The following is a 27,224-nucleotide window of genomic DNA, read 5'->3' on the forward strand; positions in this document are numbered from 1 at the left end:
CCAGTCCCTTCCCAAACCTGACTCCGTGACTTCAATCCATGTGGAGTTTTGTGTTCTCCGTTGGTACCTTCTGGCAGTGCTGCTCTCCCTGTGTATGCCAGACCCTGTCCCTGCAGTGCTCCTGCCTCTCCTCTGCCCCAGCATCCCTGGACAGCTCTTGCATGGGGCTTGTTCATGGATCCATTCCAAAAGTTGGAGCATCTGCACCAAAGAGCCTACGGCTCCAGCTCGTGCTGTCCTTGCCTGTCACTGCTTTGTCCCTTGGATGGGTCCCTGAGTTGCCTCTGTGTTTCCCCTCTCTCGTTTGCACAGGCATTCCATGCAGGGCTCAGATCTCCGTGGCTTTTTTCCATGGCCCGTCTAAAGGAGCGTTGGTTTCAGATTGTGCCCAAATCTCTGTGCCAGCGACTGTCCCTCCTTGCAGCCCAGGGCCAGTGGCAGGTCCCTGTGTCCCTGTGTCCCTGTGCAGTGGGTCATGTGGCCGTTTTCCTGCTGCCTCTGTCCCGGCCGGGGCCGGCACTGCCTCGCACCAGGCGCTGCTCCTGCCCCGAGCCGGCAGGAATTCGCTTTATCTCCCTGGCAGCAGATGAAAAGCCCTGGCCACAGGATGTGTTTGTGCACATTCTGCTGGGGAAGGCCGGGTGCAGAAGAGGGAGGGAGCCGAGTTATGCTCTGTATCCTCAACTCTGTTTTCAATACTTTCTTTTCTTTCCCCTCCAAAGAGTTAAAACCGTTTTTATCCTCCCCCTCATTTTTCCAGAGATGCCCTTGGAGATTTATTCTGCCTTCTCCAACAATAACACTGCCGGGGATCCTGGCTGTGGTGCTTGGCTCAAGTGGTTGGTGTGATGGTGAAGGTTGAACTGCCAAAAGCAAGTGCTCCTCAACCTCTGTGACTCGCTTCCCCACGGACCTGATGGCGAAATAAATTAACACACTCGTTTTTTCCCAGTGGGAATCTGGATGAGGGCGCAGGAGAAAATATGTTTAACAGGCTGTGTGTCATCTTGAGCTTTTATTTCCCCTTTTCCTGGCTGCCCAGCACAGAGCTGCCCAGCAGCATGGCCACGGTACTGCTCCCTGCAAAGCCCATGGTGCTTCACACCATCCTGCCAGCCCTGAGTTAATAAATGCTCCTCAAATATATGGCTATATATAACTCTCATTTCCCCTTTGTACAGATCTGTGTTGGATTATAGCTCTATGCTTTCGTACCTGCTGTTCAGTGCTCGTGCATATAATTGCAGCTTGGTTTTCCTTGGCTGTTCCAGGTTTGGATTCCTCCCTGCCTCGGAGTTTGCAGCATGGTGTGTGTGGAGCACAGCTTGGGCACCATTGTCCTGCTTTTTGGCTTGGTCAGATTACTCCAGTGTCTTTGGACCTTGTGTTTTCCTTTTGAATTATGGCATTGACAGTTTGCAGGGGTTTTGTGGGGATTTGTTAGTGGCTGTAAAGTGTTTGGTGCTGAGGATTGGTGGGAACATCAGTGCTGAAGGTGTGCAGGGATGAGCAGGGTCAGTGTGGGACCTCTTGCTGAGCAGAATCATAGAATCATCAAATGTTTGGGTTGGAAGGGACCCCAAAGCTCATCTCATTCCACCCCCCTGCCATGGGCAGGGACACCTTCCACTAGCCCAGGTTGCTCCAAGCCCTGTCCAACCTGGCCTTGGACACTTCCAGGGATGGGGCAGCCACAGCTTCTCTGGGCAACCTGTGCCAGGGCCTCACAGAGAAGATATTTTCCTCCTAATATCCAGTGTAAACCTACTCTCTTTCAGTTTAAAGCCAATCCCCCTTGTCCTGTCACTACAAGTCCTTGTCAAAAGCCCCTTTGATTTCTTTCTACTCCAAAGGCAGAGTAGCTCACTGCTGTCAGGGCTGGAAGCAGGATGCTTTTTTGCTTCTGGGCAGCAGCTTCGAAGGATCTTTACAGAAGTGGATTTGCTCTCATGGAAGAGCACTCCCAAACTTCTTGGCCAGGGCTTTTCCACAGGTAAAAGTGCATTGATGTGTGCTGCAGGAGCCTGAAAGCGGGGCTGGAAGCCCCCACTGCTGGCATAGCAGCCTGCTTGAGGTTTTTTTACAGATTTCCCAGTGGTCAATTGGAAATACACTGGTCAATGTGTACTGTTTGCGTTTTGTACCTCACCTTACAGCTGCCAGTGTCTTAGCAGTGCCAGGCTCCTTGGCTGTGGGTGTCCCAGCTGCAGCCAGAGCAGCTCTGGGTGTCAAGCTGGGAACCTCCAGTGGAGCCTGACTCGTTCTGAGACAGGTAAAATCTTCTCATCCATCCTTCTCATTCGTGTCTTATCATCCATGTTCAGTGCAGATGGTCTGTTCCTGCAGCACTGCTTCTATCCTGCCATCCTTTTGCTTAGGCCACTATCCAAGAAGGGGCTATTTATTCCTCTGTTTAAATTTATGTACAGTATAAACCATTGTGTCCCAAGCTGTTTATGAAGCAGAAAGGCGCTTCCTCTTCTCATTTCTCATTTTTAATCAATGGTTTTTGCTTACTCACCAAGAGCAAAGCCATGGAGGAATCATTTCTTTTCCTTTCCTCCCTTATTAAACTCAACAGCCCCGGTGCAGGTGCTAAAAACTAACCAGTTGCACAGAAAAAGCCATGATTTCCCTGCATGGATTCTTTGGAGGCAATTAGCTGTGCCATTATTGGGACAAATTGAAATCAGATGGCAGCAGCAAGGTGTGTGTTTTGCTTTTGGTGAGGTTTCTGGTGCTGACTGTGAGCAGGGCTGGGAATTGCATCCTCCTCTTTTTCCTCCAGTTCACTTTGCAAGTGAACTCAGGCTTGCAGAAGCAGGACTAGATTATCTTAAATATAGGAGCTCTTTCTGCATCCAGCCAGGTGCCATTAAGTGTCCAGGTGTCTTTTGACAGTGGGGGTTGGCTCATGGATTGAAGGACCTTGTAAAAGCTTTGCTCTAACTTTATAGTCAAAGCAATTGGAGTGGGGCTGTCAGGAGATTTCACAGGGGACAGAAAAGGTGACTTTTTGAGCCTGGCAGGTAACTGCTGCTTTGCATCAAAGCTTTGGCTGCCAGTGGTCTCGCCTCTGTGTCCAAGAGCTTTTCTACACACCAAGCCTGACTCCAGCCTTGGTGGGGTGTTGGCTCAGTGTGGGTAATTAAGGTCATTTTTGCTGTACCTAATTGATATCAGGAGACACTGATCCTTCTCAGCACAGTGGGAGCCCCTGGCAGGGATGGGGAGATGTCTGCTGTGCAGGTGGCTCCAGTGCTCCTGTGTGGGAATCATGGCATTCCCATGCTTATCCTGCAGCACCTGCTTGGCAGTAAATAATTCAAACTGGAGTGGCCCCACTGGTGCCAGACTGGGAGCAGGCCTGCAGAGAAGGTGGGTACACAGCAGACCCTGTAATACGCAGTCCCCCAAATCCAGGGCTCTGGCTCTCTGTCTGGCACTCTGGGAGGTGGGAAGACAGGAAGGTGGTGGCTGATGCATCAGCTTCTGGTGGAAGTTGGAAACCTGAAAGTGTTTCCTCAAGCTGGTCCTGATGCTCCCTGTGTGGCAGCTCTTTTGGGGCAGGATGATCCTTATTGGAAGTCACTGTTTGCCCTGTTCATAGTGCGGTTCCCTGTTGTGGAGCTCTCTTGCTCCCTTGTGCTTCTGTCCTCGAGCCTTCACGCCCAGAGCTCAGCAAAACCCCTCCTCCCTTTGGCACCGGTCGTTTGGGGTCACTGCTGGCGTGGAGAGGATGCCTTTGGAAAGGATGTGATTCTGCTGTGTTTGCTAAACAAAGTTTCCTGTTGAGTGTAGCTTCTCTTCCTTTGCTCATACCACGAGCATCCAGGGCTCAGCCCGTTTCCTGCTCCGCAGCTCGGGGGGACACGGTGCCACGTGGATATTCCTGGCTGCCCAGCCCCTGCCAGCGTCACCAGCAGGACCCAGGGCTTCAGGATGTGCCTGGGAAACCAGCTCCAGCAGTTGGGATGGGTATTTGATGTAGTCTGTTCTTATTTGGGTTTAATTTATAAACTCTTTGGGGGTGATGAAATCAGCGTAGCATCTTCTCCTGTGGCGCTTGTGAATAAGAACATTTCCCATCACTCCTTTCCCTGTAAAAAGGAGAGAAAGTGTGTCTATGAATAGCTGTGTGAGGAAGGCTGTGCACAATAAAGACATTATGAAAAATATTACACTCATCCATATTGATTTTTGCTTTGTTTGCTGGCTGGTTCCCCTATTACCTTGGCAGAGCCATGAGCAATGTCATCCCAGCTCAGCTAATGAACAAACATCAGATCTGTCAGTCTGCCTTGAAAATCCACTTCCATGGTCATTTTAAAAATAACTACTGGGATTGTCTGTCCGGGGTTGTGATGTTTTCTGGGGGAGATGGTGTGGCACAGGAAAACAGTGGACTGAGAAGGAGCTGTTTTGATTCATGGCTTGGTTGTGCAAGTGAGATGGATTGTGTGACATCCTGGGGATGGGACTGGGAGCAACCCCCCCTGTTCTTTGGACTTGGCAAAATCAATGCCTTTTGCAGGATGACTGAGCCCAGTTAAACAGGATAAAACACAACCCATCCCCGAGTTTTGCAGGTCACCTTTGTTCAATGACCTTTCCTCAAGTGATGCACTTTACCCCCCATCCTCCCCTCCAGTAAGGAAATGTTTGCAAGTGCTTAATTTATTTTAAACTGACCCTAGTTCCCAGCAGAAAGGGCTGGAGTTAGCCCCAGGGTCTCTGGTGGGAAGAGGTTTGGGCTGTCATGGAGAGTGATGGGCATGGGTTTTGAATACCATTAATTAATTAGGATTTTGCAGTCCCTTTTCCATGCTGGAGCAGCAACTCCCTTCATTAGCAAAGAAATAAATGCTAACTCCAGCCAGCACAGCACAGTCCCAGAAACCTTCCCAGCTCCTTGCTGGAGAGCACATTCTCAGCTGGGACTAGATTTACGGTACTATCATGTTTTATTCATCCGAAATAATACATATTCTGACTCTACAATTGTGCAGGGCAAGGCAGAGTAATTTGAAGGATATCTCCAACCTATAAATCTTAAGATTCAAAGCATTGACATATTCTGTCTGTGTAATTTTGGGGGCACACAAGGAACCCTTCCTCTTAGCAGAGAGCAAGAGATGCACCTAAAATTCAATGTTTTACAAACAAGCCACACAGTGTTTTGCTCAGGTGTCCAGTATCTCTCCTTTAACAGGAGAAATAGCTGATTTTTACATGTTACATCAATTTTGGCCTGGTCTAAATATATCTGCTGAAAAAAAAGTGAGAGCTTGCAGTCTGAGGGTACCTTGTTGGACTTGAGCTCATGATAGTTGCTTTAAATGATGGCTATGCCCAAGTTAGAATGAATAACTAAACTGTTACTAAGTGTAGATTTCCTCATTTGTTAGTGGGATTAATTCTGAGTGGGGGAGCAGAGGAAGAGGAAATAAATTAATCTTCTAAAACCCACTAGCATTTAAAAATAATTACATGTAGGTGTCTATTAGGAAATTAGGGCAGTGGGACTTTTTAAAGGAGGTGTGTGTTGATTTATCTTAGTCTTATTATAATAATTGATGCTGAAGAAAAAAGCCACAATGAAAAGCCGCATTTTTTTTTTTTTGCCATCCTGAAATATTTGCACTCCCAGTAATGTTGCACTAACCCCCGGGTCTAAATTACAGCTTGGGTAGCCCTTTTCTTTAACTGAGTAAATAAGATTTAGCCTCCTGTGTGCTGTCTACCTGTTTCTATGGAAACCAGATTTTAGTGCCAAGTGAGCTGCTCGGATTCGGCACCGCTCGGCACCGGCCGGAGCGAGGGCAGCAAGAGAACCCACCCCAAGGCTCGGGTGGGCTCACACTGACACCTGCAGAAGCCAAAGGAAGCAGGGCATGGCTTGTTGGTGTGATGCAGGACTTGTTGGTGTGATGCCAAACTTGTCTGATCCCCTAAAAGCTGATAATAAGGTTATTTTTTTTTGGCCGAAACGAGGATTTTGCCTCTGCCCGGAGGGAAGGGGAGATGCTTTGGGCTGTCATCTGGCACACGGGGAATGCTGATGCTCCATTTCTAGATGTGGGTGGGATATGGAGGGGTGGAGAGCTGGGGGGGGGCTGGTCCGGGGGATCATCCATGATGCTCCAATGAGCCCTGGGCTGGATCCTGGAGGAATGAACAGAGTGAAGTGGTGCTTATCTCATGGTTCCCCTTTAAGTGCAGCTATAGAGCAGCAGAGCAAGCCAAAAAGACTTCCCTTTTGTATGGAAAAAAATATTAAAGCGTAATTAAGTTCTTAGACTTGGATAATGAAACATCTTTTTCTGTGGACCTTAAGGCCAAAATAGATGCATTTTTAATGTTATTTTTAACAGTGCAATTTTTTACGTGTCCCCACTCCTTTTCTCTTCATATTCTGAGTGGGAAAAGCCGTGTTATATGATTGTTATTAAAATTTTCAGCCTATTTTTGCCGTGTCTGGAATTAGATAATGCAATAAATCTAAGGGTCTGCCCTGGAGACAGGGGTGTGTGCAGAAAACATCAGATGGTTAAAACCAGATGGCCTCTCTGGTTGTCTTTCTCTGATATCAAAGACCATTTTACATCATCATTTAATTTTTTGATGAGAAATGAGGGTGGAGGTCGGCGTTGGCTGACTCAGTGGCTGGACATCCCATGGTGCTGGTGATGGTTATGGCCATTAGATTGTTCCATAATCCTTTAGATATTATTCTCACTGCTTTCCAGGCGTTTGTTCTCCCTCTTTGCTGGGCTGGGATTGGAGAAATCAGAGTTACCCGCTGTGGGAAGGGGCCGTGGCAGCTCAGAGCAAGTGTGGTGGTAAATAAACACCATCTCAACTTCAGGCACCTCAGTCTGTGCTTACTCACTGAGATGTTGGCGATAATGAGGATTAATAACGTGCCACAATGATAAATTTGGAGCAGACCCAAGGTTTAGCGGGAAGGACTGTGGCTCCAGGCAGGATTGTTACTGGCAGCTCTTGGGTGATGAGGAGCATCAGCCACCACTTGCTGTGAGCATGGGAACCCCCACCCTGCTCTGCCTGGCTCTCCCAGGGAAGATGCTGCTTCCTTGCTGCCTGGTAGGACAGAGGCAATTCCTGCTCTCGTCTGGGTGGAGAGTTCATAAAAAGATATGAAAGATTTTTTTTTTTTTTTTTTTCTTCTGGAAACTGTTGTAGCTGGAGAGTTCTTCCAGGCTCTTGCATTCCTGCTTGGGGGTTTCTGGGATAAAAAGTGTGATGCCCTTGATGCGGTATGACAGCCAGCTCTGGCTCTGTTAGAGGTGTGTGTGGAGCAGAGGAGGTGCCATGCTGGCTGTGGAATCTCACTTTTCATCCCCCTTTATTTTGGGAGCACTTGACTTCTTCATTTCCATCATCCATGTGCCTGTTCCTCGTCTCACCTAAAACCACCTGGATGACTTGTGTACCCACCCCAACTCCCAACATCTCTCCAAGTGAAAGATCCCCCAGCCTTTGACTGGTTCAGACCTTGGTGCTCACTCAGTGTGTAAAATGAACGGGGCAGAAACTAAATCCTGGATCTGGAGGTTTTCCCGTTCTTTCTGCCTCAGGCCTTTCTGTAATCTTAATGGAAAAAAAAAAAAATCCTCCTTCCCCATCCACCTATTCTTTATTGGAACTGCTAAACAGCCATCTTCAGCGAGTTTTTCTAATAAAAGGATGTCTGTTAAACAGAGCCCTGGAGAACCGAGCTGCTCACAGGGAGCTGTTTGAACTGGTTTCCGTGCTGGCTTTTTAATATAGTTTAATACAATTCTGGCCCTTTCTCTGCATAGTTTTTCCCCATCAAAGCTTATCGTTTCCACTCTGTTGTCTTACTGTCACGAAGCTTTAGATTGGGTTTGGGAAGGGGAATGACACATGGAGCAGCGGAGAGCTCAGTGTTTACATCCCAAATGCAAATTCACCAGTGACTCATCTCTGTCCTGGTGGTGAAACGCTCTGAAGTTAAAATTCTGGTGACAAGAGACATGTAACACCACAGCTGCTTGCTTAACAGGTTGCACTGCCTTATTTATTTATTTGTAATTTTATTTATTTTAAGCTTTTCCTGGAGCGAGGTATCAGTTACAGCCTAATGGCACCGTGTGGTGCAGGAGCAGCTCCGGGACAGATGTGGCCTCAGGCAAACAAAGGCAGAAACACAGATGTACTGTTAGAGACAGAAACCAGAGAGGAGAGATGGGGATTTACACAGGTCTCCTGAATCCTGGCTGAGAGCTGGCACTGGAGATGGAGGTAGCTGGTGAACAGCACTGGGCTCTCTGGGATCATCTCAGGGATGCTCTTGGAAAGACATGACTGAATGGGTGCTTGCTTTGTGAGATTCATGGACAGGCCTGGCTGAGCTTCCTCTTCTGATATTTCACTGAAAATTCTCTTATGAGCTGTGGGATGTGCATTTGGGTTTGGGATGAAACCCAGCAGAGTCTGTGCTGCTCTGGGTGGCATCAGCTGAGACCCTTTGCCCTGGTGTGGGGTGACATGAGAGCCCATGGGTTCGTATTTTGGCACCTTCATTTCTCCTATGGAAAAGGTGCCATGGTTTCCTAGGAATGGCAGGGAAAAGTTCTTGTATGGACTGGAGCAAACCAAGGAGCAGGTCCAGGCAGGGAAGGGCCCAGGGGCACTGGACAGCCCTTCTCACAAGGTTGGTCCAGGGAGGGTCTGGAGAAGAGCTGGGACTTGCCCATCTCCTGGAGCCCATCTAAGAGCCTTTGGCAGCGGTTTGGCAGTGCAAAATCTGCTGGGAATGCTGTCAGGAGCAAAAGAGGGGATGGATGTTTAATTAATTTAGATAATTTATATCATGAAGTGATTGGCTTGACATAGGGGCAGGGAGGTTGGTCCCAGTAGCTCTGCTGGAGTCACTGGAGGGGAAGCTGCCAGTGCCATCACCCCCAGCAGGCAGTACTCAGTCCCTGTGGGAAATTCCCATCAGGACATCCCCAGGGATCTGTGGGGAAGCAGCTGCAGGGCCATAAGGGAGTGTACATCACTGAGTGCACTCAGCAGATCCATTGAAACATCTCCAGGTCTGTGTGTCTAATTGCTTTAGACGTGTCCCATCCTTTGCTCATCCACCATGGAAGCATTTTCTGTTGTGCTGTGATCCCTGACTGGGGCTGGGATGAGGAGATGAAGAGATCCCATGTTTTATGTGAGCAGGAGCTGTGTGATGCACAGCACACGCTGGTGCCAGAGCAGGATGAGATACTGCCCATACTGGGGGTAAACTGGGACAACCCCGGGTCAAACCCACTCACAGTGTGTCTTTAGATATGAAGAAAGAGGGTGTGATGCAGCAAGCTGGGATTATGCTTTTTAATGGAGGGATTCCAATATAAATAACTTGGATAGTCGATTAATGGAAGTCTTAATAAAGGCTGAATTATTTTGGTATACAGCTTGTCAGCTCTTATCCAGAGCTTTACAGATACAGTGCCGCCACCTACTATCTTGCAAACATTTATTACTGATAATGCTCCACCATCTGCAGCAGAATAAAGCACTTTATGAAAAATACATCAGTGGGACCTTTGTTAGCAGAGCGCTGCCTCGATATTCCCTGCCACGATAATCAGCAGGGGCATTCCCCTGGGTTTTCCCTGGATAGTGCAGTGATGACAGGTCTGTATTTCTCTCTGTGTTGACCTGTCAGCTCCCCCCTCATATCCTGGGCTGGGCTGCTGCTGTATCCAGCTTGGAGCTCAGAGGGGTCTGGGGGACAGGAGTGGTCAGGGAAAGGCTCCACTTTCTGGGTGTGCAGTGGGCAAGGAGTAATGCAGTCGGGGGGGGGGGATCCTAGGAATTTATGGGGTATGTGACTCAGGTGGCAGATTTACTGGTGGTGTGCTGATTTGACATTTTAGAGGGCCTTCTTTTTTCCCATTGGAGCCCATTTTTTCCCTGTTCTCTGCAGTCTTCTCCATGAACTCATTGCAGGCTCAGTGTCAGGTACGAGGCAGCAGAATGAGGATTCTGTGATAAGTCTCCCAGAGGAGCTGGTGCAGGGCTGTGTTGGTGGGGGGTTCTTGGTGGCCCAGGCTATTGCTGGGAGCATCCTTGGGTTAAATATTGAACCAGTTCTCTGTCTTGAGGTCTGGTGAGTGGTGTGTAAAAGAAAGCCCTGATCCTGTGTTGGCTAAATGATGGAGAGCCTTGTTGTAGCTCCTGCCCTCCTGGCACACCTTGTTCATAGGAGCTGTGTTTCATTGCACACACCAACTGGAAAACAAGTCCTGTGGACTGATGGCCACAAGCTGCCATGTGTGAGGTCCCTCCACAGTGTTCCAGAGGCACCACTGAGCCTGGATGCTGCTGATGGGTGAGGAAACTTCGCTCTTGTTTGACTTTCAGGGTGCCTGTGAACACCCCAAGAAGAGCCCAGATCCCCGTTTACTTTATAGGTCAACACACATCACCCTGTGGGGTGGTTTTTCCTTTGAGGTGGGGTTGGATGAGTGGCTTCCTTTCCTGTGGTCCTGCCGTGTTGGGAACACGGAGATCTGGAGCTGGAGCAGCTCAAGCAGGGGCAGCTGCTCATCCTGCCTGTGTCCAGCTGCTGCCCTCACTTCTCCAAATCCACAACTGAGGCTCCTCACTGACCAGTCCTACCACTCCAAATCCAATTTACAGCTGGCAAGGGGCAGAGTTTGCTCAGTTCAACATTTTCCCTGTGAGTGTAATTTCCGAGCGGGGAACGCTTGCATAAATATACATATATTGTCAAACCGTCTTTTTTTTTCCTTTTAGTCCCTCAAATATGTGATTTTTTTTTTTTTTTTTATTTCTCCAGCTGTAAAGCCAAGCGTGTGAATGTTAAATTGTTAAGTAAGTCAAACATAATTATTCAAGTACCCAGCATAATGTGTTTCAGAAGTGCAGAATCTGAAATCCGACACAATGCGTGCGGGTAAACGCTTTTGTGGAGATTGTACTCCTAAGGGGGGATGTCATTTTGACAAGAATATATTTTCCCTCTTCCCTCTCACAGCCTGTCTTGTACTGTCTTGATGCTTTGGTGGAAGTCTCATCCAAGTACAGTTGATTTTGATGTGGAATTATTCAAACCTTTCCGATCCATCCCTGTGGACTGGTTTGCTCCGCAGGCTGATGAAATGATACCGGGGAGCTCAACGCTGAGGGCCTGATGTGAAATGAAAGGTTTTCTTTTGCAAGTGTGGGTCTGAGCTGGTTATCTCTTGGTAATGCTATCAAATACTCTTTTCTGCAGTCCAGGCACATCATCTACATCTGGCCAAAATATGTCGTGAAAAAAAAAAAAGATGTTTTGAACAAAAAACATTCTTTATAGCAGATGGGGGGAAAGTCATTAAAACTCATTTTTCAGGGACTTTTTTTTGTGATTTTTTTTTTGTCAAAAAATGGAAAATATTTTGAGTGTTTGTGGATATAAAGGAAGCATTGCCTTTTTTTTTCAGTGAACAAAACCAAAATGCTGCTCAGTATCTATCAGAGCAGAAAGCCCTTTCTTTTTGCTGTCCCACTCCTCAGTTCTGAATTTTACACCAGGCTGAGCTTTTCCTCTGTGAATTTCAGCTGTTGCTGCCATTAAGCACATAATGGTTATTTGCAGCACGAATGGTTATTGGTTATTTGCCCCACATGAGGCACCTGAGGAGCTTCTCATCCTGGCCTGGGCTTTTTTGGGATTCTGTGCTACATAAAATGCCTCTTGCATTGGTAACTTGGTCTCTGTGCTTGTTAACTGTGAAGTCAATAAGACTTAAATGGGCTCTCACCAGTCTTACTGGCAGCAAGAAAATGTCAAGAGAGCCAACTAAGAGCAAATACCACTTTCCTGTTCCCTTCCCTGACTACAAGTAAATACTTGTTGGGCATTTCCAGGAACTTCATAGGGCAGAAACCGGTTTTACCTGTTTTATTGCAAAATCTCTCTGTTCTGGACAAGAGCTCCAGGGAGAAGTTTTCCCTGAAGCTCTGTGACTGACCTGCTCATACTTAAGGTGACATCAGTTATTTCTCAAATGGTTGCTCTGATCTCATCCTCAGTGACCTTTGACGTACAGTCTTGGGTGTTGACACTTATTTACAATGCTGCCCAGAGCTCTGCAGACCTGCCCTGCTGGGACCAGCACTTCCTGGTCCTTTTTTGCTGTTCCTTTTTGGCCTGTGTTGTCATTGCCTGACGTGGCTGCTGGGACCTTCCGTTCCCTCTCGCACGGGGCATCGTCAAGGGCGTGCATCCATCTTCCTGCAGAATTGATGACCTTTGTCAACAATGTGCACTCAAACCTGAGCCCTTAATACCGGCTGGGGGCTGTGGTGACAGGAGCCTGTATTAACACTTGCATAAACCCCCTTTTTTAAACTTCCTTCTGCAACCCCAGGCTGAGCACAGCGCTGTCCAGCTGCTCTTTGTCTCTAATGTCTGATTAAAGGGCTGGAAGAACGAGCATGTGGTCGTTAGAGCAACGTTTCCCTTTCTCTGGACGAATGTGTGATTGTGAGTGTGTGTGTATTTTTGGTGTTTCTCCCCTGTACCAGGGCTGGCACTCACTCTTTATGAACCCATCCAATTTTAACGTTGCGTAAGTTCCTCGAAGCTTCTGGTTTCTGCGTGTTCCACACTTGCTCAATCTGTTCCTATCAATTTTTAAACACATTTTAGCGGTAGATAAACAGCTGGTGACACTTTCAGAGTCGCAGTGTATCATCTGAGGAGCTGATGTAACGATCCCAGCACTGCACACCGAGCTGGGGAGTGCAGGGGCTGTGCCGGGGGCATCGGGATTGTGCTCCCTTGGGGTGCAAACACCCCCTGTGGGGTGCTTCCCACCCCTCTCCAGTGGAGCTGGGGCTCTCCAGCTGCCAGTTTGCTCTTCCTGCTGTTTTAAACCATCCTGATATGCTGCAGGTCCTGAGCAAAGCTGAGCTCATGGTGGAGGATCCAACGGGGGAAATCTGCCTGAGCATCTTTGACAAAGCTATTTACATTCCTTAAATCATTGACTGAAAACATCATGCCTGACTCTTTCCTTTTCTTCTTGGAGACAGCCAAGATCTAATCTATGATATTTTTTCTTTACAGCTGTATGGATTTGTTAGGTCTGAAGGGACCCTTAGATCATCTTGTCTTGCCCTCTGTACAGTAGTGACCGTGGAAATCCATCCAGCTTCCCTTCCGCCCTGTAATTTGTGAGCTGTGACCGTGTACACCCTGTCAAGGGAGCCAATATTTTGGATATCTTTTCCTGCAGTTCTTTTATTCACCCGTTTGCAGTGTGCTGTGAGTGATGCATGTTTCAGTCACCCACGTAGCAGTAAATGTGCTGTCTGCAGAGGCAGAGCAACGGCTAAATTTAACATACTCAGTCAAATCAAAGCACTTTATGGGTATATTTATATATACTGCTACAGGATGGGAGGAAGGGAGGTGTTTTCTGACTCCCAAGTATCTGGAAAGCTGCCTCAAGGATTGCTTCTCCCTCAGCCCAGGCTCCTGCCTTTCTGCAGGTGTAAATAGATTAATTGACATTGTGGAATTAAGCCATGGGAAAAAATGTGGCTGTGAGTGTCAGAGGTTTCTGTCCAATGGCAGGGCCAGTGTGTGCAGTGCCGTCCTCTCCAGGGCTGTACTGGGCTCTTCTGGAAAGCCCAGCACGGGAACTGGTCTGCCCAGGGTTGGGAGTGTGATCCAGATAGTGAGCTGTGTTTGGAAACCTCTTGGTGCTTCTAGTTAATCATGGATTTGGGAATTTTCAGTGTTTGCTATTTTGAGAACTGTCCTCTGAGTAACAGATCAGAAGGGAACCGAGGGTTGTTTCTGCAGTCGGAATATGATTGATGGAGAACCCTTTTTTATTTCTGAGAACACTTATTTCTGGAAGGCATTTCACCAGCGAAGCAGAATATGTAATAAAATAAAACCCAATCCTTTTATCTCATCTGGGGAGGGCAGGGAAGAGGAGGAGCAGCATCCTTGCTGTGCACAGCCGTCTTGGCTCTCCTACTGCATTGCACAATCTTGAGAGTCTTCGTTTGTGTAAACCATCAAATAATTAGAAAGAGAAAAGCTCTTGGTAGTATTTGTAGAGCCTGGTAGAGCTGCCCTTTCCCATGTTAGCATCTTCCTTTTGAAACAGTTCTTGTAGTTCCTGGAAAGTTGTGCAGGAGTTGTGGAATGAGGAAGAATAAAGCACCAAAATAAGGAGCACATCCCTTGCTCTGATACTCAACACTGGCCCCTGCTTGTAGCTCTCAGGCTTACAGAATAAAAATTGAAACATTTGTCCTTTTTCCCCCCAGATGATGCAAACTCTTAGAAAAAAGTGACCTGACCTTGCCTCAGGAGCTGGGAATTTCTCCTCTCTGCTCTGAACTGCTCCTCCTCTCCTTCACTCTTCTGAACAGCTCAGTTTGGTTACTGCTGGCTGCCTGTTCTTCTAGGAATTGGGAATTAAACACCATTGTTTTCCATGTCTACCTGGGAACCCAGAGGTGACACTTTTGAGATATACAAGAAGTGAAGGGTTAGACCAGCAGTGTGATGTTGGCACATCCCTCTGGTTTGGCTGTGCAAGACAGGGAAAATCAGTGGGTAGAAACAGTCTGGTGCTGATCTGGGGTGAGGAGGCAGCTCAGAGCTGGGTGGCTTTTGGGGAATTTTGCTTGGCAAGCCAGCTTGTAATAATAATAAACCCCCAAAGTTTACAAGGTGCTTCTCTCATCCTCCCTGAAGTCCAGGAGAAGATTAGGGCTAATGAAATAAATTTCATCCCACTTTCCTGTGGTTCTCTTCCTAACATTCCTTTTCCTGAGTGTTTCTGTTCGATGCTACTTTGTGTTTTGTGGTGCTCAGGAAGGGAAGTGCAGGCAGAAGAGTCCCAGTCCTCTCCTGATTGTGTGTTCCCAAAGATATTTGGCTGTTTTTTCCCAGCACACCAAGTTCTTCTGCACCTTTCTTCTCTTCTGGGCCTTTTCCCTGCCTTCTTTAAAAGTTAAAGGTGTGAAAGTGAAGCTGTTTCATCCAGGTGGATATGTGTGTGTGCAGAAAGCTTGGAGCAGCCCATACATCTGTGGAGCCAAGTGGGATTCTTGCTGCAAGCCCTGACTGTGTGTAGCTGCAGGGAAAGAAACTTCAGTGGGAAAGGTCTCCCATCCCTGCCAATGTTCAGCTCCAAGTTTGAACAAATCAAAGCAGCAAATCCCAAGCAGATTCTAAAAGCTGCCTTTTACTGAACACTTGAAAAACTCCCATTGCTTCCTGCCTCTTTTGTGTACCTTGGTATTACAGGAATTTCTCTGAGCTTAAACAAGTTTTCTGCCGATCTGTAAAACACGCTCGTCTCAAACAGGCTTGTGATGATTAAGCTGCTTGTGCTGCTGCAGGAGGGCTTTGGGAGGGACTTTGCTTCTGTGAAACTCCCTGGGGCAGAGGCAGATGCTTTGCAGGTATAATGGGGGGAGTTAAGTAAAGTAGAGCTGCAAGATGCATCCAGGGCTCAAAGCCTGAGAAATCAATGGAAAAGCTTCTGCTGCCTTCAGGGCTCGGACCACGGTGGTCTCTGAAGTGTTAACCTGCCTCAACCTTCTGGAGCAGGATATTTTTGTTCAGTGAGGTGTTGATGCTGTGGTCTGACCCTTGGAGCCAAAACCCCTGGATGTGGTAGGAAGGGACCAACCTGTCCATGGTCTATTGGTCTGCAGATAGGCTTTGGAACTGTTCCTGTGTATCCAGCTCCTGGTGTGGGAATCTCCTGTCAGTGCTCTGCTCGGGGACTGGAAGGGATTTAAACTTCATTGGAGAAACACATGCTGGATGCTGTGGCCATGCCAGAAGTTGGAGGGCTCTGCAATATGCAAAGAACTGCCTTTTCAACACTTTAGTCTTGTTTTTATACAATGCTGCATTTTTTTCTTTAGCACCTGGAACAGTGATGAAGGAAATAATCCAGGGAGAATTTTAAGCCCTCTCTTTTCAATAGGTAAATTACCCTTGTGCAAGTGGATTGGTTTCATGTGGATGCTTCCAATTTCTCCTGCACATGCAAAATGTCCCTAAACCTCTATTTTTTTGTGCTCCATATGCTTTTCTCTGACCTCCCAACTCTGCTTTAGAGCCGAGCGGAAATGGGGACCTAAAGGTATGTGAAAATCTGTAATATTTTCTGCTTACATACAAGGCCTTGATCAAAAGGGATTAAACTTAATACAGATTTAAGCCAGATTCTTGGAAGCAGGTTTGGATATCCGTGTTTTGCATCTGACTAGCTGTTTTTTCCATCTGTTTCGACAAATCCAATCAATACCGGGGGAAGGGAGAGGGATGTTTTTGAGGGAGAGCCTCTCCTTGCAGCCTGTGCACAGAGCTGCTTTCCCTCCCTGGGTCTGTGGGGGCCCTTGGCAGTCCCCTTGGCTGGAATTCACTGAGACACCTCAAGACAGAGCTCTTTTTTGCATCACAAGATGAGGGGTTTGATTAAGTGCATGACTTTGTGCATCCTGAATTAGGGGCTGGGGTCGGAGAAGGACCTTGAGCCCTTAAGCAGAAGGAGGGGATGAAGTTGTGGAGCAGGTGACCTGCAAGTTGGAGAGGAAACTTAACTAAAACTGCCTGAATTCAAATGTTTAGCAGGAACAGCTGGTTTCTGGCCAAAGTTCAACCTGTCCTGGTCTTTCCTATAGTGTAATACAAACACCTCTGTGGCTGGAGCTATTTTTTGGGTGGCGTGGCCATCCTGCCATTTCTGATACTTGCATCATTGCTCTGGAGTTGTTTGTGGGACCCTTCCCCTGAATATTCCTGATCAGTACATCCATGCAAAGCAGGGATATGATAATTATAACCACCCTGCCTGGCATGAGGTGGGCTCTGAGCCCTGAGGGCAAGACAGAGATGCTTTTCTAGGCTCTCCAAAGCCTGCAGAGCTCCAGAGCATCAGGGCCAGGCTTTGGAAAGGCAGAGGCACAATGAATTCTGCTCTCAGTGGCTGACATCCCTCCTTACCTGCATGGAAATGATTCTGCTGGTGTTTTCCTCCCCGTGCTCAAACCCCTTACCAGGAGGTGCCTTTGCGTGACGGTGTGAGGTGCTGCGGGCTGAGCCCCAGTTGGGTGCCTGTGTAAACCTATTTACCAGCATTTAAGCTAATAAGTGTTTCAGGGTTGGTTCCCCCCCCCTTCCTCCTCTGTCCCTGCCCCTCTCTGTGGGCCAGGTGCCTGGCACAGCTTGGTGGCTTTCAGCAGGGGCTCTGCCAGCTCGCACACGCCGAGGTCGGAGCCGTCAGCACCCACGTCCCACGCCTTTCACGCCTTCCCACGCTGGAGCTTGAGCTCCTTCCTCACTCGGCATCTTGCCAGGTTCATTAGGGAATTGCTATGATGTTAATTAGGGGCAGAGGGAAGGAGCCAGCTTGGCTGGACAGGGCAGAGAACCGTGTTGGGGTGGGGAAGTGAGGAGCTCCGGCACGCGCTGATGGAGCTGTTGCAACCGGCCGGGGAAGTTCACTGTGCACTTACCTGAGTGTCTGCTCCAGGAACCTGAACCAAACTCCTGCTCTAGCCAGTCTGCCTGTGGTTTTCCCCCCTCTAATTCGCAGGAAAGGCCAGTTCCCTGGCTTCATTACCGCTGTTCCCCCAGGGACACGCTCCTGCAGCCAGCTTTTGCAACCATTACAAAGCCATGCAAATGAGCCCTCTCCAGTTACATGCTGGATTTTTTTCTTAAGAGGCAATTTTGTAATATCCTTAGTCTAGAGGAAAGCAGCCAGCCCTCAGCTCAGACTTCCAGTGTTCAGGCATTTCTGGGAATCCTCCTTGTCTCTGGGAATCCGTTGGGAGGATGCTGAAATCCCAGCTGCAATAAAACGAAGTTCTTATTAGTTTCTTTTCCCTGCTGGCTCCCTTTGCCCAAATATATTACATTATTGCTTTAAGCAAAGGCAAAATTTGTCTGACTCGTCACAGGTCAGCAAATCCCAGCATATACTGGAATGTACTGGAATTGCATGAAAAATGAGGGGTTGAGGTGTTGGGCAAAGCTGAGGGAGGTGACACAGCACTCCTGGGCAGTGGTGGCACCTTGGAGCCCTGGGAAGACATGGGGAGGTACTTCCAGAAGGAGAGAAATCCAAGGGCAGCTCTCTAGAAGGCCCCATAAGTCACAGAAGTGTGTAAATATGTAAGTAACATTAAAATCTCAAGGTTAACACGTGCAATACATTGCATTCTTCTGCTCCACCTTCGGAAACCCGAGACAGGACAATTCCTCTGTTAAAATCAGCCCGGGGTGGATCTCCAGGGCATTGTCCCATAGGGGTCTCTGACAAGAACAATGTGCTTTCTGCTTTCTTACATGGAGCCACAGGGAGGGATGGGAGCATCCAGCCAGCCCTGTGTTCAATCCCACGTCCCTCTGATCCCCGGTTCCAGTTTCACACGCTGCTGCACACCAGTGCTGAAACAGTTTCACTTAATATTTAATTAATGCTGTTCTGTATCATGCAGAAATGTGAGACTGGCTGGTGTCACCTTAAACCCCAGCATGGTGGTGCAGGCTGATGGCTCATTTCCAAATCAGTGTTCAGAAGCTTGTCCCATAAATAGTTTTTTGGATATCAAGGCTTTTCATTTTCCTTCCTTTCTTACGCAAGTGCTTGACAGTTGCTTTATTTTCTGTTATTTGCCAGTTCTGTGCAAACTGACGGGGCCAAGCTGAGCCAGGGAAAGCAGCGGAGATGCAGGAAGGGATTTTGTGGGAGGAGGAGGAGGTGTCCATGGCCACTCAACCCCTGCACCTCCTGCACAGCACTTGAGTTGTTTTCTGTTAAGTGGCAGTGCTGGGTGTTGGAGGACAGGATGTGCAGGGCAGTTCCCTGGTATTTTGAGGACTCTCTTGTTGTCTGCTCATCATTTGACCCTTCCTTACCCAGGGCCTTTGTCGTAGCACCAGGTCTCTCCTGCTCAGTCCAGTGCTGGATGCATAAAGATGCATCTGTCCTGTTTTCACCTCCTCTCTGGCAGAGACATTTGCAGAGGCAGCATCTCCTGAAAACCTCATATGGTTTGTCCTCTCCCTTGAGCAAGGATCAAGGTATGTCTGTCCCCAGGCAGGAGGGATGTGCACAGGAGCTCACAGGCATCTGGGTTGGGTTTGCAACAGGCACAGCCCAGCATGCCCTGTGAATCCCCTCCATCTACAGGAAACCACTTGTTTCATGTCACCCAGAGCTTCCTCCAGGCTGTGCCCTTGCCTCCACTTCATATCTGTGTTCCCCCAAGCCCAGGGTGTCTGTCACACAGCCTGGTGGCACCTGCCATGCTGTTGAGCTTGCCCCAGACTCGTGGCTTTGCTGATTGTAGCCCTTGCAGTCCTCTCTTCCTGTGCCCAAACTCTTAACAGCACCCGTGGGTGCTGCTCAGCTCCCTGTATTGAGTATTTCGGGACCATCAAAAGAATCTCTACCCCATGTTCAGCTGGAGGCACAGCAGCAGGCACTTTCTCAGCTCATCTCAGTTGTCTTTGGTGTTACTTCACTTGAGAAAATGCTGGGTTCATCCCCCCCCGAGGCTTTTAAAGTCCCATCAAAGGCAGCTCCTCGCTCCAAGTCCTCGCTATCACATAGCGATAATAAAAGTAACAGAACGAGGCGGCAGCTCAGCAGCCGTGGCAGAGGAGAGAGCCCATTAAGTAGCAGAATAACTGTTTATTGCTGTTGTATGAGAGGAACTCGGCAGCATAAGGCAAGCACTGTGGTCTCAGGGCATTAATTCCTGCGTGTGGGAGCCGTGGGCGGCGCGGGGAGCGGCACAGCGGGGACCGCGCTCGGGCTGCTTCGTGGCTCTCGGTGTTTCAACGTGTTTGGATGCTTTGCCTCCTGCCCTCTCTTGCCTTTGCATCCTCCTCGTACCCTGGGGAGGTGAGGGTCCTGCTGTGCCTTGCTCCTGGATGGGTGTGTTTGCTGTAGGATGGGGGCAGAGGAGCACTGACACCTCCTCGTGCGCAGACATCAGGGCTCAGAGCGCCCCAAGAGATTCACGACGCTGTTCCCTCTACTACTCAACTATTCTGTGATAGGAAAAGGCAAATTTGTGTCTTAAATAAGGGAGATGGGGTGTGTGCATCTAGATAACTTATAATGGTGTGGCACAGCACAGAGATTTTCTACCAGTAGCTATAAATCCACCCAAGTTACTCTTTTCTCCTCCTTGTAAGGGAATATTGCTGGTTTTCCAGTGACTGCCTGCTGTTGTAAGACTTCATGATAGCAGACATGATGCTGGCCCCAAAGAGCTCAAAATAAACGTGTTAAAATGATATACAAGTCCTGTTCCCACTGGAAATCAGCAGCAGCTTTGCCAGTGACTTAATATTTGCATCCCCAACACGTAATGCGGCCAAATCATGGGTTTAATGTGAAATAGCAACGGGTTTAATAACCTTGCTTTTAAAAGCCCAGCCAAACACACAGGGAGCAGCAGCAGCCCTGCTCAGAGCAGCACATTACAGCTGATGGGCTTCACAGCTTGGGAAGTGGAGGAGCTGCCAGAGTCCTGGGACCAGCCCGAGTTCTCAGAGCCCTGATCCAGCCACAGTCCAGGCTGTAAATCAGAGCAGCTGGTGGGAGTTAGGGGATTCTGCAGCAGCTGAGGGTCAGATCCAGAAACTCCCTTTGTCTTCCTTGAGAACCCATTCTAGTTGAAGATTTCCCCCTGCTCTCAGGACTAGATGATCTTTAAAGGTCCCTTCCATCCCAAACGATTCTATGATTCCCAGAGTCCTGTTCCTCTCTTCTTTTCTAGTATAATTTATCATCCAGGATTGATCTGTAGCTGGAGCTTGCTCCCTGAAGAGCTGCCAGCAGTGCCAGTGGTACCGTGGGGAGCACCAGAGACAGGAGAAGAATCCACTTCCCTCCTTTGCTCCTACTCTGTTCCCTTGGGGATTTTCTCCCTCCTGTTTGGGGATGCCTGTTCTGCATCAGATCTTTTTTTCCTGACCCCTCCTGCTCCCTGGGGAGCTTTGAGCTTTTGTTGTGTTTGCAGTGAGGGCAGGTAGTGCCATGTTGTCCCTGTCCCCCTCTTGAAGCCTTGGGGACAATGAGGGGGTTGAAGGCATTGAGCTCCTTTACTCCCTCATTATATAGAGGTGTAATCCAATGCTTATCAAATATGGATTTGTGAGGATCCAGTGAGTGCATGACCACCATGGACTGCAGCTCCAAAGGATTTCTGGCTTGGGAAATCTCTGGTTCTACTTGCTGTGTTCTCAGCGTGGCAAGGCTCACTCCTGTCCTGTGCCGCTCGTGGGACTTGGTGCTGGGGCCCCCAGGAGCAGAGCCATGGGAATGGGGAATTATTCTGGTGCCTGAGTGCTGCTGTACTGGCTGGGAATGTGTTTTAGATCCTTTTAGTCAGGTCTGTAACAAATGCTACGTGTGCTCCAGCATTCCTTTGGAAAATGCTGCTGTGCAGGTGCCGTACTGGGGAGTCACTGCCTCCAGCTGCTTTGTAAGGAAATAAGGTGAAACTTGGGAGGTTTGGGGCTTGTTTTTTTGGTTTTTTCCCCCCGTACTTCTGCCTGGGAAGTGCATCTCTGATGATAGACTCTTGTTAGAGGGCTTAACCTCATTATCTAGAGGTGTAATCACTGTCCCTGTGATGTGCAGTGACCATAACACAGCCTGACACGGGCGCTCTGAACTGTGGCTAAGAGGTCTCGGGGACAATCTGTGTCAGATGCTCACTTGAGATTATTTAACCCTTTGCTGCTTCCATGGCCAAGGATCCCTTTAGAAGAGGAAGGGGCATGTACATCCAGCCTCCCTTGCTGAATTTTAGAAGCAAAATTCAGCTTATACCTGGCTTTCCTGTGGCTGGTTTGCAGCTTGGGGGTTGGCCCAGCCCCACTGAGACACGTGGTCCTGGCATCCCTGGCCAGCTCTCCACCAAACCGCTGTCTGGGCTTCAGGATGGTGTTTATCACACCCTTGAGAACTGCACTTAATGCTGCACACACATCTTTGAAGCCAAGGGATCAGCAAACCCAGAGGCTGGAAGCTGAGAAATTGTGTTCCCCAACTGTTCTGGCAAATGGGTTTTGTTCTACGTTTCTGGTTCTTCCCTCTCCTGTGTTTTGTTGGGTGTTCTGAAGTTACTGATATTTCAGTAAATCACATGGGAGTGACAGTCCAGGATCCCTGGAATAGGTATTTGCTGGAGAAGGAAAGAGGCTTTACTATACTCCCATCATAGATTTCCCCATCTGTTGTGTGGGCCCTGTAGTGAAATACCAGGAGGGAACTCTGGACACACCATTACAGGAAAACTTCCCTGGCTTTGATTTGAAATCTCTATCAAATATGTATCATCCCAAACCCACTCAGCTGGCACCTCTCCAGAAGCTACATGCCAGCAACCACCACACCTGGCATGAGTGGGAATGGAGGAGAAGCTGTGGCATCCCTGGGCAGGTGATGTGGAGCCACAGGGAAAATAATTCAGGCAGGCACTGGAAAGGCTCACACCAGTTGTCCAAATGGATTATTATTTAATAGTCCTCATCCTCAGCAGGCAGCTGGATGGATGAGGTCCAGCTGAGAGGAGAGAGCCCTGGGTGAAGGAAAATCCAACTGACTTGACCCCTTAATGGGGCTCTGCCCTCCCTTAGCATCCCAAGAAAATATCCCACCATGTCTGATTTCCTCCTGCCACAGCCATGGAGAGTGATGCTCTTCTCAGGTACCAGGTCCTATCAGGAGATGTCAATTTAAGGAATTCCCAGCAAAATCTATGGGAAGCTGCAGCAACCCTGGCTGCACTGTGTCCAGGGAAAAGGGCTGGTTTAGTGTTTGCTGTGTAGGGGTAAACCAGAAGATTACTCCATGTAATTCCAGGCTGTGAAACCATCTTCCCCTGGAAAGGGGATGTGCAGAGGTGACACAGAGAGGTCTCTGTCCAGAATTATCTGTTGTGCAGAGCTCCTGCTTGGAAGCAAATCTCCCATTTGTTCTGGGAATGCACATCCTTGCTGGGGCTCCATCCTGGCTGGGAGCCCTCAGCTCACTCCAGCTCTCAGGCACACTTCTGGTGTTCCAAGAGCTGGGAAGTCCCTCCTATGCAAATTGTTCTCCAGTCCAGCTGGGTCAGTTTGTTTTTTCAAATATGAGAAAGTTTATTTTAGAGTTTTCTAGATACTCAGAGATACCATCAGCAATAAACAATGCTGAAGGAAGTCGAAGAGCAGTAAGCACAATAATTTATTTTCTGTTTGGCTTCAGTTTATTTTAAAATCTGTAATTCCTAAAAGAAAGTGTTGGTAGTAAGGAAGAAAAGTAGTGGATTTCTTATTGTGGTGGTGTGGTGGTTTTTGGTTTCCTATTCTTTTCAAAAACCCCATTTCTTTACTCAGGTTTCTTCCAAAATGACCAGTGAATGTGAGGAACCCACTAGGAGCCTTGATTATTTTGTTTTATTTTTATTTTCTTTCCTGTTCCCATGAAGTGCAGAACTTGGTGCCTTTTTAAATCTGATGCTCAGCCTCTGCAATCACGTGCCCAACTCTCGTGCTCCCTTTCTGGTGCTGCTGATTTGCAGCGATGGTCTCGCTGGTCGGCAGATGATCAACTGGGTGGTTGGATTTAGCTCAGGTCTAAAAATACAAGGCAAACTGGGATGCCCTTCACATTCCTGGCATTCCTCACTTGTCATGGCAAAACCACCAGAATTTTCCCACTAACCCATTGCAGGTCTCGTGCAGAGAAATTCTGTCTGTGCACCACCTGCATTACACACCTTTATATTCCTGTTTATATTCCTGGCATCTTATTGTCAGTGGGATGTTTATATTTAGCTTTTATGGTAATTTTGTGTGCTGAAAGCAGTTTTCTAGGAGGAAATTGCGTTGAGAAATGGGTGAAGAGGTAATAATAATAGTAATAATCAGTTTTAAATCCCACAGCCCTCGGTCTCCTGGAAGCAAAATGCTCAGATAAGAGTATAGTTTTCCAAACAGCCTGTTCAAATGACTTGGAGAGGGACTTTTGACAAGGGCATGTAGTGACAGGACAAGAGGGAATGGCTTTAAACTAGCAGAGGGCAGGGTTAGATTGGATACTAGGAAGAAATTCTTCCCTGTGAGGGTGGGGAGGCCCCCTCCCTGGAAGTGTCCAAGGCCAGGTTGGACAGGGCTTGGAGCAACCCGGGCTAGTGGAAGGTGTCCCTGCTCATCCTTTCCAGGATGCAGCAGCCTCAGTTCTACTGGATTTTCAGTTTTAAGCAGACAAAGATCTGAGCTTATGAAATAATCAGCATAAATCTGAAAGGAACCGATAACCCACAGCAGGAAATCTTTTTTGGTTGCACCATCTGCCTTGGGGAAACAAGGAGTCTGCATTTCCAGGCTGCCATGAGAGAAAGGGGAGGCATAAATAACCAGGGAATTATATTTCCACTTAGTGTCATAGAATCACAGAATGGTTTGGGTTGGAAGGGACCTTAAAGTTTATCTCATTCCACCCCCCTGCCACAGGCTGTGACACCTTCCAGGTTGCTCCAAGCCCCGTCTGACCTGGCCTTGGACACTTCCAGGGATGGGGCAGCCACAGCTTCTCTGGGCAACCTGTGCCAGGACCTCACCACTTGGAATATCTGTATTAGTTGTATTAGTATGTCCTGGTACTCCAGAAGCAAGGAAAATCCTCAGATGAGATCAGGGACCCTGGTGCCAGCTGCTGTGTGGGTGTGGAACAGCCTGGATCCCCCCTGGCCTGATCGAACACGAGAGCTGGGAGTGGCAGAAATTATTCCTGGGTTTGTCTGCAAAGAAGAAGCTGCTTTATAGGGAAAATGAGACACAGTTTAGCAAACACTTAAGGATTGACTTACTTTTAAGAATGTTGTTTAATCCTGTTGAAATTGAGAGGATTACTTATCCTTAAATGAATGCTTAAGGACTTCCTGGGCTGGCAGGCTGGAGGACGGGATCTGTGAGGAGCTGGGCTTGCACTTGGCTTTTCTTGCTCTTGGCTACTGCCTTAGCAGGAGTTGTTGTTGGGAAAATATTCCCTGATGCTGGGACAGTCACTGTTCAGTCTTTCAGATATGCCAAGCTTCAGGGATGCTCTTTGTACCCGATCCCTCAAAGTGGGTCACTTTGCTTACGTGCCTGAGCGTCGATTTGGGAGCCTCAGTGTCAGCAAGTGTGTCTGTGCATCCTGGCTCCTCACTGGAACCAGGTCCTGGGCTTTGATGTGCCAGGATGTTCAGAGCTTGGGGCTGTTCATAAAAGAACAAAGGAGAACTTGTTGGCGAGGAGAACACTGAGCTTCTCTCTTAAATTTCCCTGGAAGTCAAACCCTGTGGTATAACTGTCTGATTCATAAACTGATTTTTTACTTCAGAGATCTAATAATAGGCTGCAGAAGAGACTCATTAAATCAGTCTGGGACTTCCCTTGGAGTATTTTAAGGCCTGTGGAGCGTGACTGTGGGTGCCAGAGGGGTCTCTAGTCACTGTCCCCTGTCTGGTCTTGGTGTTTGCAGGTACCACGTGCTGGCAGTTCTGTGCCATGGCTCTGCCCTGACGAGCCCTGGAGCCTTTCAGGGATGTTCTGTTCCCTGTTCTCCATGTGAAAATCACCTGCTAAACACCAAACTGTGGCAGCTCCTTGGTTGCTGCCCTGGCTCAGGGTCCATGTATGGAGCAGCCAGACTGGAATTCATGGCAGTGGCAAAAGAAATGAAAAATTAAAGGGGTGGAGGTTGCAAAAGTATGGAGAAGATAGGGTTTGGAGAAGGATCTGCTGCAGCAGGATGAGCTCAGGCTCCTCAGTCCCAAGGAGCCACTGGTGTGCTCTCCACAAACCTGGTGCTTGCATGGCTTTTCCAGCAGAGGGGATTTGCATGAGGGTGTATGATAAGACAGTGATTGATGCTCTGGGATAATAATGTGGGAGGGAGAGAGAGGCTTTGGGTACCACCAGCATCCCAGGGGAGAATCCAGTGCTCCCCAGGTGACCGGTGTGGAGGTGACTTAGCAAAGCAGGGGAGCATCCCCTCAGCAGGATGGGGGGACACAGTCCCTAAATAAAGCATCCCTGAGGGGACCTCACTGCTGGGCTGGGTTCAGTCAGCAACAGCCCCCACGATGTTTGGGTTTGTACACCTGGAGGAGAGGTGGGAGCTGGGGGTCCTTGAGCAGGGACCGCTCAAGAAGCCCTTTATCTGTGTCCCAGGCACAGGCATCTCTATTCATCCCAATTTTGGAAACCAGTCCAAAAATAACAGGTTTGTTTTTTCAATCTAGCTTTGAAATGATGGATATGAGCAAGAGTAAAACATGGTTTATATTTACAAGGGGCTAAACCCATTTGTTGTTCCTCTTCATTGAAAATTCTTCACAGCAATTAAAACTTCCATCAAAACAGGGGAGTTTTCAGAAAAAGCTGGTGGTTTTACTGCTCCTTATTGCAATGCTGATGAAAATATTTCCTTGTTGAATCACTTCTGGCTGTTTTCTGCCAGAAAAGGGCGACGGTCTGCACTCACCTCTGACAAACCGATGATGCATCTTTATTGAATTGCAAGAAGTCAAAACCATTCAGTCTTGGCAAGTCTGCCTCAATAAGATCATCTTTGTGTGGGGAGAGACATGAAAGGAGCTATAATCCTTTTGTGATAAAATACAAAGTAAGAGGGTTTTTTCAGTGGTTCTCAGTGTTGCATAAAACCTATCAGGGCAGGTTTGGACATATTAAATGAGTGTGGGATGCAGTTTCCTCGGATGATGCTCTTGAATGATTATAGCTGAGGGTTAAATGTCTTTTGTGCTCAGTGGTAGAACCAAAAACAGTGTTTGCACTGACAGTGTCCTCCCAGCCCTGATGGTGACACTGGGACACTGATGGGGGGACTGGAGCACATCCATTTCAGTGGCCCAGGTCCAAACACCAGGCTGTGTGTGGGTCCTCACCAAACCTTCCTCTGTCCTCAGTAAGCACACCAGCATCTTTTTCTCTCATTTCCAGGTGATCTCTGCAGTATCCAGGCTCTCCTTCCACAGTATTGCTCAAACCAAAGGAATTAGGTAAGATCCTTTCAATATGATGCTATTCCTAGTATTTAATCACATCAGACTCTTTAGAAGCTACACTTAGTAGGGTTAAACAGACATCAAGGGTACCTTTGGGA

General features: G+C 48.2%; 1 protein-coding gene across 1 annotated transcript in view; it reads left to right on the plus strand.

Moving 5' to 3' along the window:
• The window catches only part of VAV2 (vav guanine nucleotide exchange factor 2), a 133,430-nt gene that overhangs the window by 57,528 nt on the left and 48,678 nt on the right, over positions 1 to 27,224 (plus strand). Inside the window, 1 exon segment of the mRNA XM_032708576.1 lies at positions 27,062 to 27,120. Coding sequence (XP_032564467.1) covers positions 27,062 to 27,120 — 59 coding nt within the window.

Source organism: Chiroxiphia lanceolata, chromosome 21 (genome assembly GCF_009829145.1).
Source record: "Chiroxiphia lanceolata isolate bChiLan1 chromosome 21, bChiLan1.pri, whole genome shotgun sequence".
In the NCBI taxonomy this organism is placed as follows: domain Eukaryota; kingdom Metazoa; phylum Chordata; class Aves; order Passeriformes; family Pipridae; genus Chiroxiphia; species Chiroxiphia lanceolata.